The sequence below is a fragment of the Petaurus breviceps genome, unplaced genomic scaffold (assembly GCF_028583685.1).
Source record: "Petaurus breviceps papuanus isolate PSGF00001 unplaced genomic scaffold, PetGlider_PUasm1.0 42, whole genome shotgun sequence".
Lineage (NCBI taxonomy): Eukaryota > Metazoa > Chordata > Mammalia > Diprotodontia > Petauridae > Petaurus > Petaurus breviceps.
In genome coordinates, this window is record NW_027186325.1 from 2,509,502 (window position 1) to 2,522,343 (window position 12,842).

General features: G+C 35.0%; 1 protein-coding gene across 6 annotated transcripts in view; it reads left to right on the top strand.

Annotated features, from left to right (window-relative positions):
- DROSHA (drosha ribonuclease III) overlaps nt 1–12,842 on the top strand; it is a 114,432-nt gene that overhangs the window by 18,705 nt on the left and 82,885 nt on the right. For all 6 annotated transcript variants that reach the window (XR_011170854.1, XM_069100758.1, XM_069100756.1 and 3 more), the window contains 5 exons: nt 176–407; nt 4,059–4,200; nt 5,624–5,778; nt 9,546–9,626; nt 11,931–12,017. Coding sequence is in view for 5 of the 6 variants with exons in the window: in XM_069100758.1 (XP_068956859.1) it covers nt 176–407; nt 4,059–4,200; nt 5,624–5,778; nt 9,546–9,626; nt 11,931–12,017 (697 nt within the window). In the remaining variant the exon portion in view is untranslated. The remainder of the gene's footprint in view (nt 1–175; nt 408–4,058; nt 4,201–5,623; nt 5,779–9,545; nt 9,627–11,930; nt 12,018–12,842) is intronic.

Consider the following 12,842-nt stretch of genomic DNA (forward strand, 5'->3'; position numbering starts at 1 on the left):
CAAGTGTAGGTGTATAGAGGGACATCAATTTAAGGGCAAAATTATCAGTGAGTGACCATGAACTTTTGCTTATAAAACTGGAGATTAAGTATATAATTCCTCTTAAAATGTATAGAAAGAATGCTGTTAATTTGGACTGCCAAACAGTTCTTTTTTTCCTTCTTTCTTGATGAAGCCGATCCCCAAGTAGAGAGAAGAAGAGAACTCGATGGGAAGATGATAGAGATCGATGGGTTGACAGTCAGAATTCTGGCAAAGAAAAGAGCTATACCTCAATCAAGGACAAGGAACCAGAGGAGATCATACCTGACAAAAATGAAGAAGAAGAAGAGGATCTGCTTAAACCAGTATGGATTCGTTGTACTCATTCAGAAAGCTATTATTCTAATGACCCCATGGATCAAGTGGTATGTATGTCTGAAGTGGAGTGGGAATGTTTTTGCACATACCAGGCATTTGCTGTGTTAAATTTAAATTTGTGATGGTCATAAGCCATTTTTCCAGAGATAAACTTGAAAATTAGACATTTTAAGGTTTTCGTACATTAACACATAAAAGAGTTCTGTGTTCTCCACCTCCCCAAAGCCTCTAAATTTCTTAATTTTGAAGGTCAGGACATACTGCTTTTTTCTCAGTGCCTTTTGTAAACAGTTTACTGTATAAGAACAAGTATAAGGCAGTTGCCAAAGTGGGTCTTTGAGGAGGAATAAGAGTTTATCTCTCAGAACTAGATCATGGGCAAGAAAATAATAATGAAGTTTCCTATAACAGTTCTCCTTTCTTCTTCATCTCAGAATTCTGAGGTATCATCCTCTGCTTTCTCCTTTCCCTTAGTCTTTGACCAAAAAAAAAAAAAGGCTCTTCCTCTCCTAGACCAACCTTTCTATATCTGCCCTTGATTCTCTTCTGTCATGTTTTGTTCAGAAAATTGCACTCTCTCCATCTTCAGTCTTTAACCTCTCCCTATTTACTAATTCCTTACTTATTGCCTTCAAATAGTTTTCAGTATTTTCCATTAGGTGCAGATCTGACCATGTGATTGTGTGTGTGTGTCTTTGTACTCACATATTTTTTCCTCATTAGACTATGAACTTCTTGAAAGGTGGGATTGCTTGTTTCTTTTTTATGTTTATCTCTTAACATTTAGCACATTCCCTGACATTTTAGGCACTTAATAAATATTTACTAGGTCCAGCTTTTCAATTTGGAAAATACCTTCCTTGAGTCCTTTGAAGTACAATTTTCAAATGTGTTAAGATGGAAGTAGCTGCCTGTGGCATGGATTTTATTAGGTTAATTATAATTGGAGACCCTTTGTAAACTAGAAAGAGTTCTGGATTTAGGAGTCAGAATTTTTTAAATTTGATTCCTGCCTTTGCTATTTATTATTTTGTGCAACCTCAGGCAAGTAACAGCTTTTCTGAACCTTAGTTTTCCTCATTTGTGAAATGAGGTGTACTGCGTCCCTTCAAGCTCTATGGTCCTGTGATGATGACATTATGTTATTCCTCACCAAAAGTACTACCTCTTTTCTCTTTTCTCACTCTTTTCTTATTTTTCTTTCCTAATTTCCCTTCCTTCATTCTTCCCTCCCTCCCATCTCCCTCTCTCTCACCTTCACTTAGAAAATTGCTTGTTTTCTTCCTTCATTGTTCTTTACCTACCATTCTGTGACTAGTTCCTGGATTTATTAAACTTGGTATGTCTTTAATGTTTTTTCCCAAATGTTTTCTGTTTGTTTTATCATAGGTATCCTCAGTATTGCTACCCTGCCCTGAGAGTCAAACCATGATTTTTTTTAATTAATTAATTTTTAGTTTTCAACATTTACTCGCAGAAGTTTTAAATTTTATCCACCTCTCTACCTTACCCCGTCCCCAAGACAGCATGCAGTGCTATATAGGCTCTACATATACATTCCTGTTAAACATTTTCACATTACTCATGTGAAGTTCATAGAATTAGAATGAGTGGGAGGAACCTTGAGAAAGAAAAAATGTAACAAATAAAAGGGAGAAAATAGTATGCTTCAGTCTGTATCCAGAGTCCACAGTTCTTTCTCTGGATGTGGATGACATTTTCCATCATGAGTCCTTTGGAATTGTTTTAGGTCCTTGCGTTGTTGAGAAGAGCTAAGTCTGTTAAAGTCAGTCATCACACACTGTGCCTGTTACTAGTATTGTGTTCTCTGGTTCTGCTCACTTCACTTAGCATCAGTTCATATAAGTCTTTCCGGGTTTTTCTGAAGTTCGTCCATTTGTCATTTTTTATAGCACAATAGTATTCCATTACATTCATATACCAAAACTTGTTCAGCCATTCCCTAATTGATGGGCATCCCCCTCCATTTCCAGTTCTTGGCCACCACAAAGAAAGTTGCTATAAATATTTTTGTATATGTGGGTCCTTTTCCCATTTTATGATCTCTTTGGGATACTTAGAAGTGGTATTGCTGGGTCAAAGGGCTGCACATTTTTATAGCCCTTTGGGCATAGTTCCAAATTGCCCTCTAGAATGGTTGGATCAGTTCACAGCTCCACCAACAATGAATTAGTGTTACAGTTTTCACACCTCTCCAACATTTATCATTTTCCTGTTTTGTCATGTTAGCTAATCTGATAGGTGTGATGTAGTACTTCAGAGTTGTTTTGATTTGCATTTCACTGATCAGTAGTGATTTAGAGGAATTTTTCATATGACTATAAATAGCTTTGATTTCTTTGCCTGAAAACTATCTGTTCATATTCTTTGACCATTTATCAGTTGGGGACTGACTTATATTCTTATAAATTTGACTCAGTTCTCTCTATATTTAAGGAATGATGCCTTTATCAGAGACACTGATTGTAAAAATTTCCAGTTTTCTGCTTCCCTTTCAATCTTGGTTGCATTGCTTTTGTGCAAAATCTTTTTAATTTAATGTAATCACAATTATCCATTTTGCATTTTATAATGTTCTATGTCTCTTTTTTGGTCATAAATTCTCCATTCTCCATAAATCTGACAGCTAAATGATTCCTTTCTCTTCTAATTTGATTTGTGTATATTTGTTTGCTTGTTGTCTTCCCATTAGAAGGGCATGACTTTAGGGCTTGGATTATTTTTTGCTTCTTTTTATATTCTTATTGCTTACTACAGTGTCACATAGAAGTTGCTTAATATATGTTTATTGATTGATATCAAACCTTGTATTATTGAGTAGCATTTCTTCTTATTCCCTCTTTTTAAGTGGTTCCATTGGTTTGTCTTCCTTTTTTTTTTTTTGACCAGTACCATGTGGTTTTGATGCTTGCTGGCTTTATAATGTAATTTTAAGTCTAAAAGTGTCATTCTCCTTTACACCCTATTTTTTTCCCATCATTTCCCTTGATATTGTAGATCCTTTTCTTCGATCCTTTTATCTTCATTCCTTTTCTTCTTCAGGTCAAGTTGTTTTCTGTCAGCTTCTTTTCAAGTTACCTCAAATGTTTCCACATTTCTTTTCCCCAAATTGAATCTCTAGTCTTCTTCACAAGTCCAGAATGCTTTTGTTTTCTCCTAATTCAACCCAAGTCCTCTCTTCATGTTACTTTTCAAGCTGCTGTCATGGAAACCAGAATTCAAAGTCTGAGCAAATAGCTTAACAGGAAGAACTTTTTTTTTCCTTTTTGGTTTCCTGACATTTCTGTGGATTCCTCTGTAATCCTCTTGGGTGTAAATCAACTTTTAAAATTCTAACTGAGAATGGGAGGGTGGCAAGACCAAAGTTTTCTGCTTTGAGCTTTAATCTTCTTTATCTTACTTTTTTTTTTTTTTTAACAAATACAGCATTTTCTTCATTATCACTGTTAGATAAACTTACAGGATTGATATTTTTCACTGGTATTTTTCATTGGTATTTCACTGGTATTTGTCACCTTAAGAAAATATTAGTAGTAAGTTGTCAGAAGTAAGAGAGATTTTTGTTTTTAAATTTATAAAGTAGAAACTGTAATATTTTGGTATCAAATTCTAGACCTATCAAAGTATCTAAGTTAACTTGTTGGTACTACTAATTTTTTGGTATGTTTTTCTTTAAGGGAGATTCTACAGTTGTTGGGACAAGTAGGCTCCGAGACTTGTACGAAAAGTTTGAAGAAGAATTAGGGAAGAGACAAGCAAAAGCCAAAGCTGTGAGGCCCCCATGGGAGCCACCCAAGACCAAATTAGATGAGGATTTAGGTAAGTCCTTGGGAAGGATTTGTACCTGAATTTTTGAATGTATCTTTTTAAGCCTAAAACAGACTATTTCAACTCTTGAAAGTTTTCTTAATGTTAAAATTGAGAGTATTTTTATTATTAATTGTAACAGTAATAGATCATGTTCCCTAGTGTGTACTTTCTTCACAACAACGCTATAAGAGATGGTACAAAATTTAACAAGCCTTTAGGTTCCTCTTATGTGTAAGGCACTGTCATAACAACAGGATACTAAGTTGAGAGTAAAATAGTCTATTTTTTCACAATATTTTTGGAGATAAAAACTAGCCCATTTGAGAGAATAAAAAGAACACTAACAGCTTCTATGGTTAGGGATGACTTCATAGAAGATATGAACCTTTGTTCATCCCTGAAGGGAGGTTCTAAATAGAGGTGAGGAACAAATGTACTCCACACCTTGTGTAAAGCCTTAGTGATGAAAGATGGAATGTGAATTTCAGTAGTCATTTTCTCTGGAACTTAAAGTACAAGAAGGGAAGTTGGAAGAAATAAGAAAGGTGGGTTGGAATCAAATTGGAAAAGACCTTAAATATCAAGCTTAGGAGTTTGTATTCTATCATAAAGATAATAGGGAGCCATGTTGAAGCAAAATCTGCCTGCACAAAATTGTGTCCATTGTTACTAGTGCTACATGTATAGCAACACAGTATATTTCATTCTTATTTCATAGAATATAACCAGGTCCCAATTAGTGTGAATGATGAATTTCATGAAATGGTTACATATATTCAAATCTACACTATTCAAAATTATAATTATGCAAAATATGATAATTAGTCTCACCCCTATGGAAATATGCAGTACAAATTTGAATAATGCAAAAACTTCATGGAATTCTTTTTTCACACTAATTGGGACCCCACTGTAACTCTTCAGATATTTGAAGGCAGCTATTATGTTCCCTTTTAAGACTTCAATTCTTTAGTGTAAGTACAGTAAGTAAGTAAGACTGGAATCTAGGTTTTCTGAGCCCAGATATCATGCTTTTTTTTTTCTATTCTATACCATATTTTTATGTCAAATAAGTAGACTGTGCCACTTAGCTTTTCTTAATCTCTCTTATAATGTTCATTAACTCTTTTGTTATGTTTAGTCTTTATACATATGAATCTTGTTTTGCAACTAAATTACATATTCCACAGGAGTATGGATTAGAAAAAAACAAGACTGGGTATTTACCTATCAGTACCTAATATAGTGCTGTGTATATTATGTATAATTGGTGGGGATTCAGTAATATTTATTGAATGTTACTTTAAAATCTAAAGTTTTGATTTAGCACCTAAACTTTAGATGTTTCAATCAGAAGTCTCTTTTAAAAACAAATTCTTTCCTCTTATCTGGCCATCCTTCTTCACCCCCCCCCCCCCCATTGTTATATTAGATAGCTCCAGCGAATCTGACTGTGATTCTGATGATGATAGCAGTTGTTCCAGCAGCTCAGACTCTGATGTTTTTGATGTAATTGCTGAAATCAAACGCAAAAAAGCCCACCCTGATCGACTTCATGAAGAACTCTGGTATAATGACCCAGGACAGGTTCGTATATTTATTTTTAAACTATTTTAAACTAAAGTGCTTTAGTGTAATTGGTGACTATCCTCTTCTGTACATTTCTGACAAGCATCGTTGGAAGAGAAGTATGCTCAGCAGTGCTGACAGAATTCTACTTCTGGCATCCCATATGTTGTGGGTTCAAAATTTTTTTGAAGCCACATTATGGCTTCAAAATTTGCCTCATAGCCAAACATTGCAGAGACATGATTTTCTGAGTCATCCTTGACTGAGTGTATAAGTTTTGAGCTATGCCATTGTAACACATTAGATTATCCTTGAAGACACTTTGGATGGGAGAACCTTAGTAGATAAATTATCTTCTGACTACTTAAATTTTCTCTTGGGCTTGGTAGTTACATTTCTGGAGAGGTACTTAGAGATCCTTTCTGTAGCTTTGATTCTGTGTATTTGTGCTTTGCTCTAATGCCAATTATTCAGTGTAATTTTTATTGTGATTTCCCAAAGTATGGTATCTAACCTTTTTGTTTTACTTTTTCTTGGGGAAGAGAATTATGCTTCTTAGGTTCTTCCTTTAATTTTTAAAATTTTTCAACCAATGGTTTCTAGTGTCTTATTCTTTTTTTCCCCTAATATTCTGGCTGTATTTGTAACTGAGTTATCTTTTAGAGATTTCTGCTCGTATTTTTTAACCTTATGTTATTTCTTCAGATTTGAAGGTTTTTTATTTTTTTACTTTTATTCACTTACTTTTTTTATTTACTTATTGTTTTGAAGTGATGAAGGGAAGGAAAGAACCAGTTTTTTACTCATTCGTGTTGCCAGAATATTCTCCCCAACTGAGAATTTTTTAAAAGACGTAGAACACATAGGCAAGGTCAAATAACTCAGGATAAATACAGAAGTATTACAAGGATTATGTTAGGAACATTGCAGTCCAAAAGAAGCTGAACCTGGTGATGAAGGCCAAGGACAAGAAAATTTTTAGCTAGGTTGGAAGCAAAAGGATAATTAAAGAGGGGAGAGAACCACTACTTGAGATGGATGGAATGAAGGTAGTGTACAATGATGAGATGACTAGATGAAAAACAAATCTGCTTGCTTTTTCTGCCATAGAGAATGACGTATGAACTGGAAGGATAGTAGAAAACTATTCATCAGATAGTAGAAGCACAGATTAGGTGAAGGGTTGGGTCAGATAGCATATAGCTACCATCTGTGTATTAAAGTCACTAGGCCCAGAAAAACTACATATTAGTGTTTAGGAAGAGCTGTCAATCATTACTAAAGTGTGATTAGGGAACTTTGAAAGAATTTGGAAATTGAGAAAATGGCTAAAGGCCTGAAAAAAGACAAATGTCTTGATTTTTCAAGAAGAGGAGGCTAGTGTTTTGCAGTCTGTAGGCCAATGAATTTGACTTCTATTCCTGTCCCAATTCTGTAACATTATTAGCAGGATGGTTGTTGAAGATTTAGGGAGGCAGTAATAACTAAAAGACACTGTGGCTTCATCAGGCAAAGATCATGCCAAACTAACCTAATTTATGCTTCAGTAGAATACATCAAGTCATTTACAATAGAGGTTCAGGTATAAGAGGAATTCATTTATAAGGGAATATAGTATATTTAAATTTCATTAAATTAGTTGACGAAGTCATGCTTTCTTTATAGTTAAGATGTAAAAATGTGTACTAAATGGTGGTATGATTAAATAGATTTGGAACTAGTTCAGTTATTACACTCAAAGAAAAACCATTGGAAGGTTGAACCCATAGTCAGCTTGGTAGAAGTCCCTAACAGAGTATCCTGGGAATCTGTACTTCACTTTTCCCTGTTTAACATTTTTATGAATGATATGCCCGAAAGCAGACAAGGCATTTTTGCCAAAAGAACACATGCTGTGAGCCATAGAAGAGTAGCAAACACTCTGGACTACAGTGTTTGGGTGCATAAAAATTTCTCAGCAGGCTGCAGAGATGTGTCATCTAGAATAAGAGGAAATAATAAAAGGAAGAAGTATAAAGGTCCACAATTTTATTCATCACTTTTATAAATATGAAAGTATGAATATAAAGGCAATATAAAAATATTTTATAAATATTAATAGAAGATAAACAGTTTTATAGAAGTAAGAGATGTGGCTAAGAATAACATTTGGGATTATTAATGGATTGTAAATCCAGCATAAGTCAACATTCTGATGTGTGATGGACCATTAATTAACATTAAGAAATATATTGTCCAGAAATAGTGCGGATATCATTCCATTATACTTTGCCTTCATCACACCCTTTGTGGAGTACTGTGTTCAGTTCTGGGTAAAAACATAGGCATATCTAAAAGAAGGTGAGAATGATAAAATAGAAAGACTTTAGAACACACGCTGGGAAGATAGGGCAGCTAGGTGGTATAGTAGATACATTGCAGGCCTGGAGTCAGGAAGATGCATCTTCCTGAGTTCAAATGAACTCTGTGACCTCGGCAGGTCATTTAACCCTTTCAGCCTCAATATCCTCATCTGTCAGATGAGCTGGAGAAAGAAATGGCAAACCACTCCAGTATCTTTGCCAAGAAAACCCCAAATGGAGTCACAGAGAGTTGGACATGGCTGAAAAACAGCTGAACTGAATAGGAGGATAGTTTGAAAGAACTAGGGATGTTTAGCCTCTATAAAAGAAGACTTAATGGATAGGAAGGGGCTTTATAATTGTCTTCACATATTTGAAAGACTGTCATTGAAGAGGGATTAGACTTGGCGTCATTGTATTGTAGATTTTGAAATGGAAAGAAAAGAGGACAAAATTAGGAGCAGTGGGTAGAAATGAGAGCCAGACTGAGACTGAGATTTAGTTCTAGTATAAGGAAAAATTCCTAATATTTAAATCTATCAAAAAATAAAACAGGAGGTTGCCTTGGGAATTGGTGAGTTTCCTCCATTACTTGTCCTTATTTAACATTTTGTCAATGACATTTCTGAAAGCAGAAGATGAATAACCACTTATGAACACTAAAGAAAAAATTCTTAGGAAGTCTGGTTTGTAGGATTATACATTTAGAACTAGAAGACACCATACCTATACCTCCAGAACTTTCATTTGGAAAATAATCATGATCAGAGCAGTTAAATAATTTATTAATATTTCCCATGTCTTTGTTTCATCTGTCTAGACAAATTATAAACATCTGAAGGGGACAGGGATTATGTGTTATCTATAGATATAGCATTATGCCTTTCATGTAGTAGATGACTTAGATTCTTCTAATGTACAAATGACCTTGATCAGTATTAAACTAAATGCCAAGTAAGACTGGGGGTAAAACATAAGTTTAAAACCTGTAATACATTCAAAGTTTCTCTGTTTCTGAAGGGTACATTCCTGATTCTGGTTGAGAGTGATTCAGATTTAAAAATCTTGAGGTCACTTCAGTGTTCCGGTTGTTTCTACAAAGTCAAAATTATATTAGTTCTTTGTGGAAAAGTACATTGTTCCTAAAAATAAATAGTTTTGAAAATATATAAATGAGTTTAGAGTAAAATGGGGGCAAAGAAGTATGCTGACTTTGGTAACACTCAGAGCTTATATTGTTTTTTGGGTTTTCTTTTATCACAATGTAAATGGATACTTTGCACCTTTATGGGTTTTAGAACAATCACTTAATCTGCTGTCCCTGGCACATGCTCAGGATCTTCAGTACTGATGACATAAAAACTGAAACCATTTCTGAGACTTCATCTTAAATGTTTTTTTTTTCTTTTCAATAAAAATGGAATTTGCTTCTTTCTCTAACAGATGAATGATGGCCCTCTCTGTAAATGCAGTGCAAAAGCGAGGCGCACAGGAATCCGACACAGCATCTATCCCGGTGAAGAGGTGACTGGTTTGGAACATTACACTTTAAAGTGCCAGGCCAGTGCGCTGGGCAGGCAAATGCCAACACTTTCCCATTTCACTAAAATCATATACATATTTTAAAAATAATCATTGTCTTTCAAGAAATTTCTTTAACTGCTGACAAATTCAAAGGAAACTTGAGGTGGAATCACCCTCAATATAATGACTTTTTCATTTTGAAGATGAGTACAACAATAGTTAGGCAATTTAAGACATTATGTTGGTATTTTATTATTCTCTTATAACTGCAAGTGTCAGGATTGTCTTAATCAAACAAATTTCCTTATAATTAATGTGCATAGTGAAAAAACTTAGCTATGACTTTGAATTATTAATTTCTTTTATTTATTGTTATTCAGTTAAAAAAAGAGATCTCCTCCCATTATCCCCTTATTGGAAAAAAGGAAAAAAGAAAGGCAAAAACCTTATAATACTTATGCAGAGTAAAAGCAAATTTCCACATTGGTTGTATCCAGAAATATCCATCTCATTCTGTCCCTTGAGTACATTTCCTGTCAGTCATTTGGGGAGCATGCTTCATCATTGGTCTGCTGGAATCATAGAACATGAATAGATCGATCAGAATTCTTGTATCTTTTGAGTTTTTGCAGTATTGTTATTGAATAAAATTGTTCTTTTTCTACTCACTTTACTCTGCATTAGTTCATACAAATCATCCCTTTTATAATTTTTTATAATGCACTAATACTTCATTGTATTCATATACTATAGTTTATTCAGCCATTCTCCCAATTGGTGGCTATTCCCTTAGTTTCTATTGGCTATTCCCTTAGTTTCTATCCCTGTCGCTAAAAAATGAGTTGACATAAATCAGGTATTATTCTGAGAGCAAGCAGAGCTCAATATAAGGAGAATTCACGAAGAATTTCTAGAAAATTAATTATTTTATTTGTGTGATTATAGCCATGGTGATTAATGGTTTTCTCATTAATTTTGGTTTATATTTCCTCGCAGTTGCCTTATATTCCTTCTCATGTATGTATAGGGGTGTGTGTGACTTGGGGGGGTGTATATACACATATACATATGCATACACGTGCACATGCGCACGCGTCTCCAACAGTTTATTTTTTCTTCCACACTCAAACTAGACTTTTGATTCTGGTTTTTCTTTTTCTACCCCTATTCTAGTAAAATTTAGGACTGTTCTTAGATTTTTAGGATTATCTGTAAGGTCATGGGTTTAGCACTTGCAGGAACCTTAGGATCAAGTCCAACACCCTCATTTGCTTTTTCTCTTCTTAGCACAGTTCCTTTCTTTTCTTTACTACATTTGAAACTTAAGCCATATGATCATGATTTTTTTTCTTTTACTAATTGAATTATATCTAATTTCTTAAAGGTGACAAGAACCTTAGAATTTACATAGGCCAGCAATTTCACTTTATACAGGAAGTAATCCTTCAGTCGACTAGCATCTATTAAGCATCTTCTTTGTGCCAGGGACTGTGTAAAATGCTAACTATAGATACAAAGAAAGGCAAAAATGACACTTTTTTTGAGGAGTTGACAGTCTGATAGGGGAGATAGCAAGTAAACATTTATGTATAAGCAGGATAAATTATGGATAGCCTGAAGGGAAGGCACTGAGATTGAGGACTGGGAAAGATTTCTTCCTACAAGTAGGACTTAAGCTAAGATTTGAAGGAAGTCAGGGAAGCCAGGAAATGGAGATGTAAAGGGAGAGATTTTCAGGAATGGTGTTCAGCCAGTGTAAGGGCTTGGAGTCAAGAGAGGGATTATGATGGGGTCAGAACAACTAGTACGTCAATTTCATTCAATCAGAGAGTAAGGTTTAAGACAATTGGAAAGATAGGAAGGGACCAGGTTATTTAGAAGGCTTTAAAAGCCAAAGAGATTGTTTTACATTTGATCCTGGTATGTAATAAGGAGCCACTGGAATTTGTTGAATGGAAGGGTTACGCAGTCACCTGTCCTTTTTGAAGATCACTTTGGCAGCTGAGTGAAGGATGGGTTGTAATGGGAAAAATCTTGAGGTGTAGAGACCAGTCAGCAGGCTATTACAGTAGCCCAGGTATGAAGTGTTGAGAGCCTGTACCAGGGTGGTAAGTAATGTCAGAGAATAAAAGAAAATGAGCTTCAGAGAGGTTAAGTAATTTGTCTAAGGTTACTAGCCACTCAAATGTGTCAAGACTTTGCTTTCTTTACTTTTCTCCAAAGGAAAACATGTACACAACCTCTCCTCCCCCTTTCTCAGAAGTTGACTCTTATTCTTATGTAATTTTTTTTTTCCTTTTCAAGCCCATCAAACCCTGTCGTCCTATGACCAACAATGCTGGCAGACTCTACCACTATCGAATTACGGTTTCACCTCCTACAAACTTTTTAGTAAGTACTTAAACAAATTCTAGCCATTTAATAAGATGGTAGATTGTGGAATCCATTTATGTAATTCTCACACTTTGCTTTCTTCTGTAATTTATATGATTTTAAGAAGGGCTCTGTCTCGCAGATTCTTATGATTTGATCCTTTAATTTCAGCAATTAGGTCATTTTATTTCTGTTTTTTGCAACTTCTTAATGGAGCTTGACAGATTATGTGTGTATGTGATGATGATACATGTGGTGGGCTTGTTTGTGAAATCAGTGAGCTGTGCATAATTTCTCCACATTGACAGGAGACCTATTACATTTTGGCCCAAACTCAGAAGTTGATATTTTTTTGGGGGGAGAGAGGCAGTTGGGGTTAAGTGACTTGCCCAGGGTTATACAGCTAGTAAGTCTGAGGCTGGATTTGAACTCAGGGTCTTCCTGACTTTAGGGCTAGTGCTCTGTCCATTGTGCCACCTAGCTGCCCCTTGGTTATTATTACCCTGGATAGTTAGTTGTCATTAATATGAGTGAAAATGTAAGGGGGTTTAGGAACAGCTTATTTTTTTACACATTTCTTAGATAAATAATACTCTATTTTAAGTCCTGATTTTCAAATAGGGGCTTGGTTGATAATTGCCATCTTTTCTGCAAAATTGTTGTTTTCAGCTAATTAGCCTAACATTTCCTACCTCCATCTATTTTATAGGAGTCATCCTCTAATCTCAGAATGTACTTCTACCTCTGAGAGTTTGTGTTTTCCTCCTAGGTTCAGCTCAGGTGCCATTTTCTCCATAAAGTCTTCCTTGATTCACTCCCCCTTCCCCCAGTTACTTTCCCTCT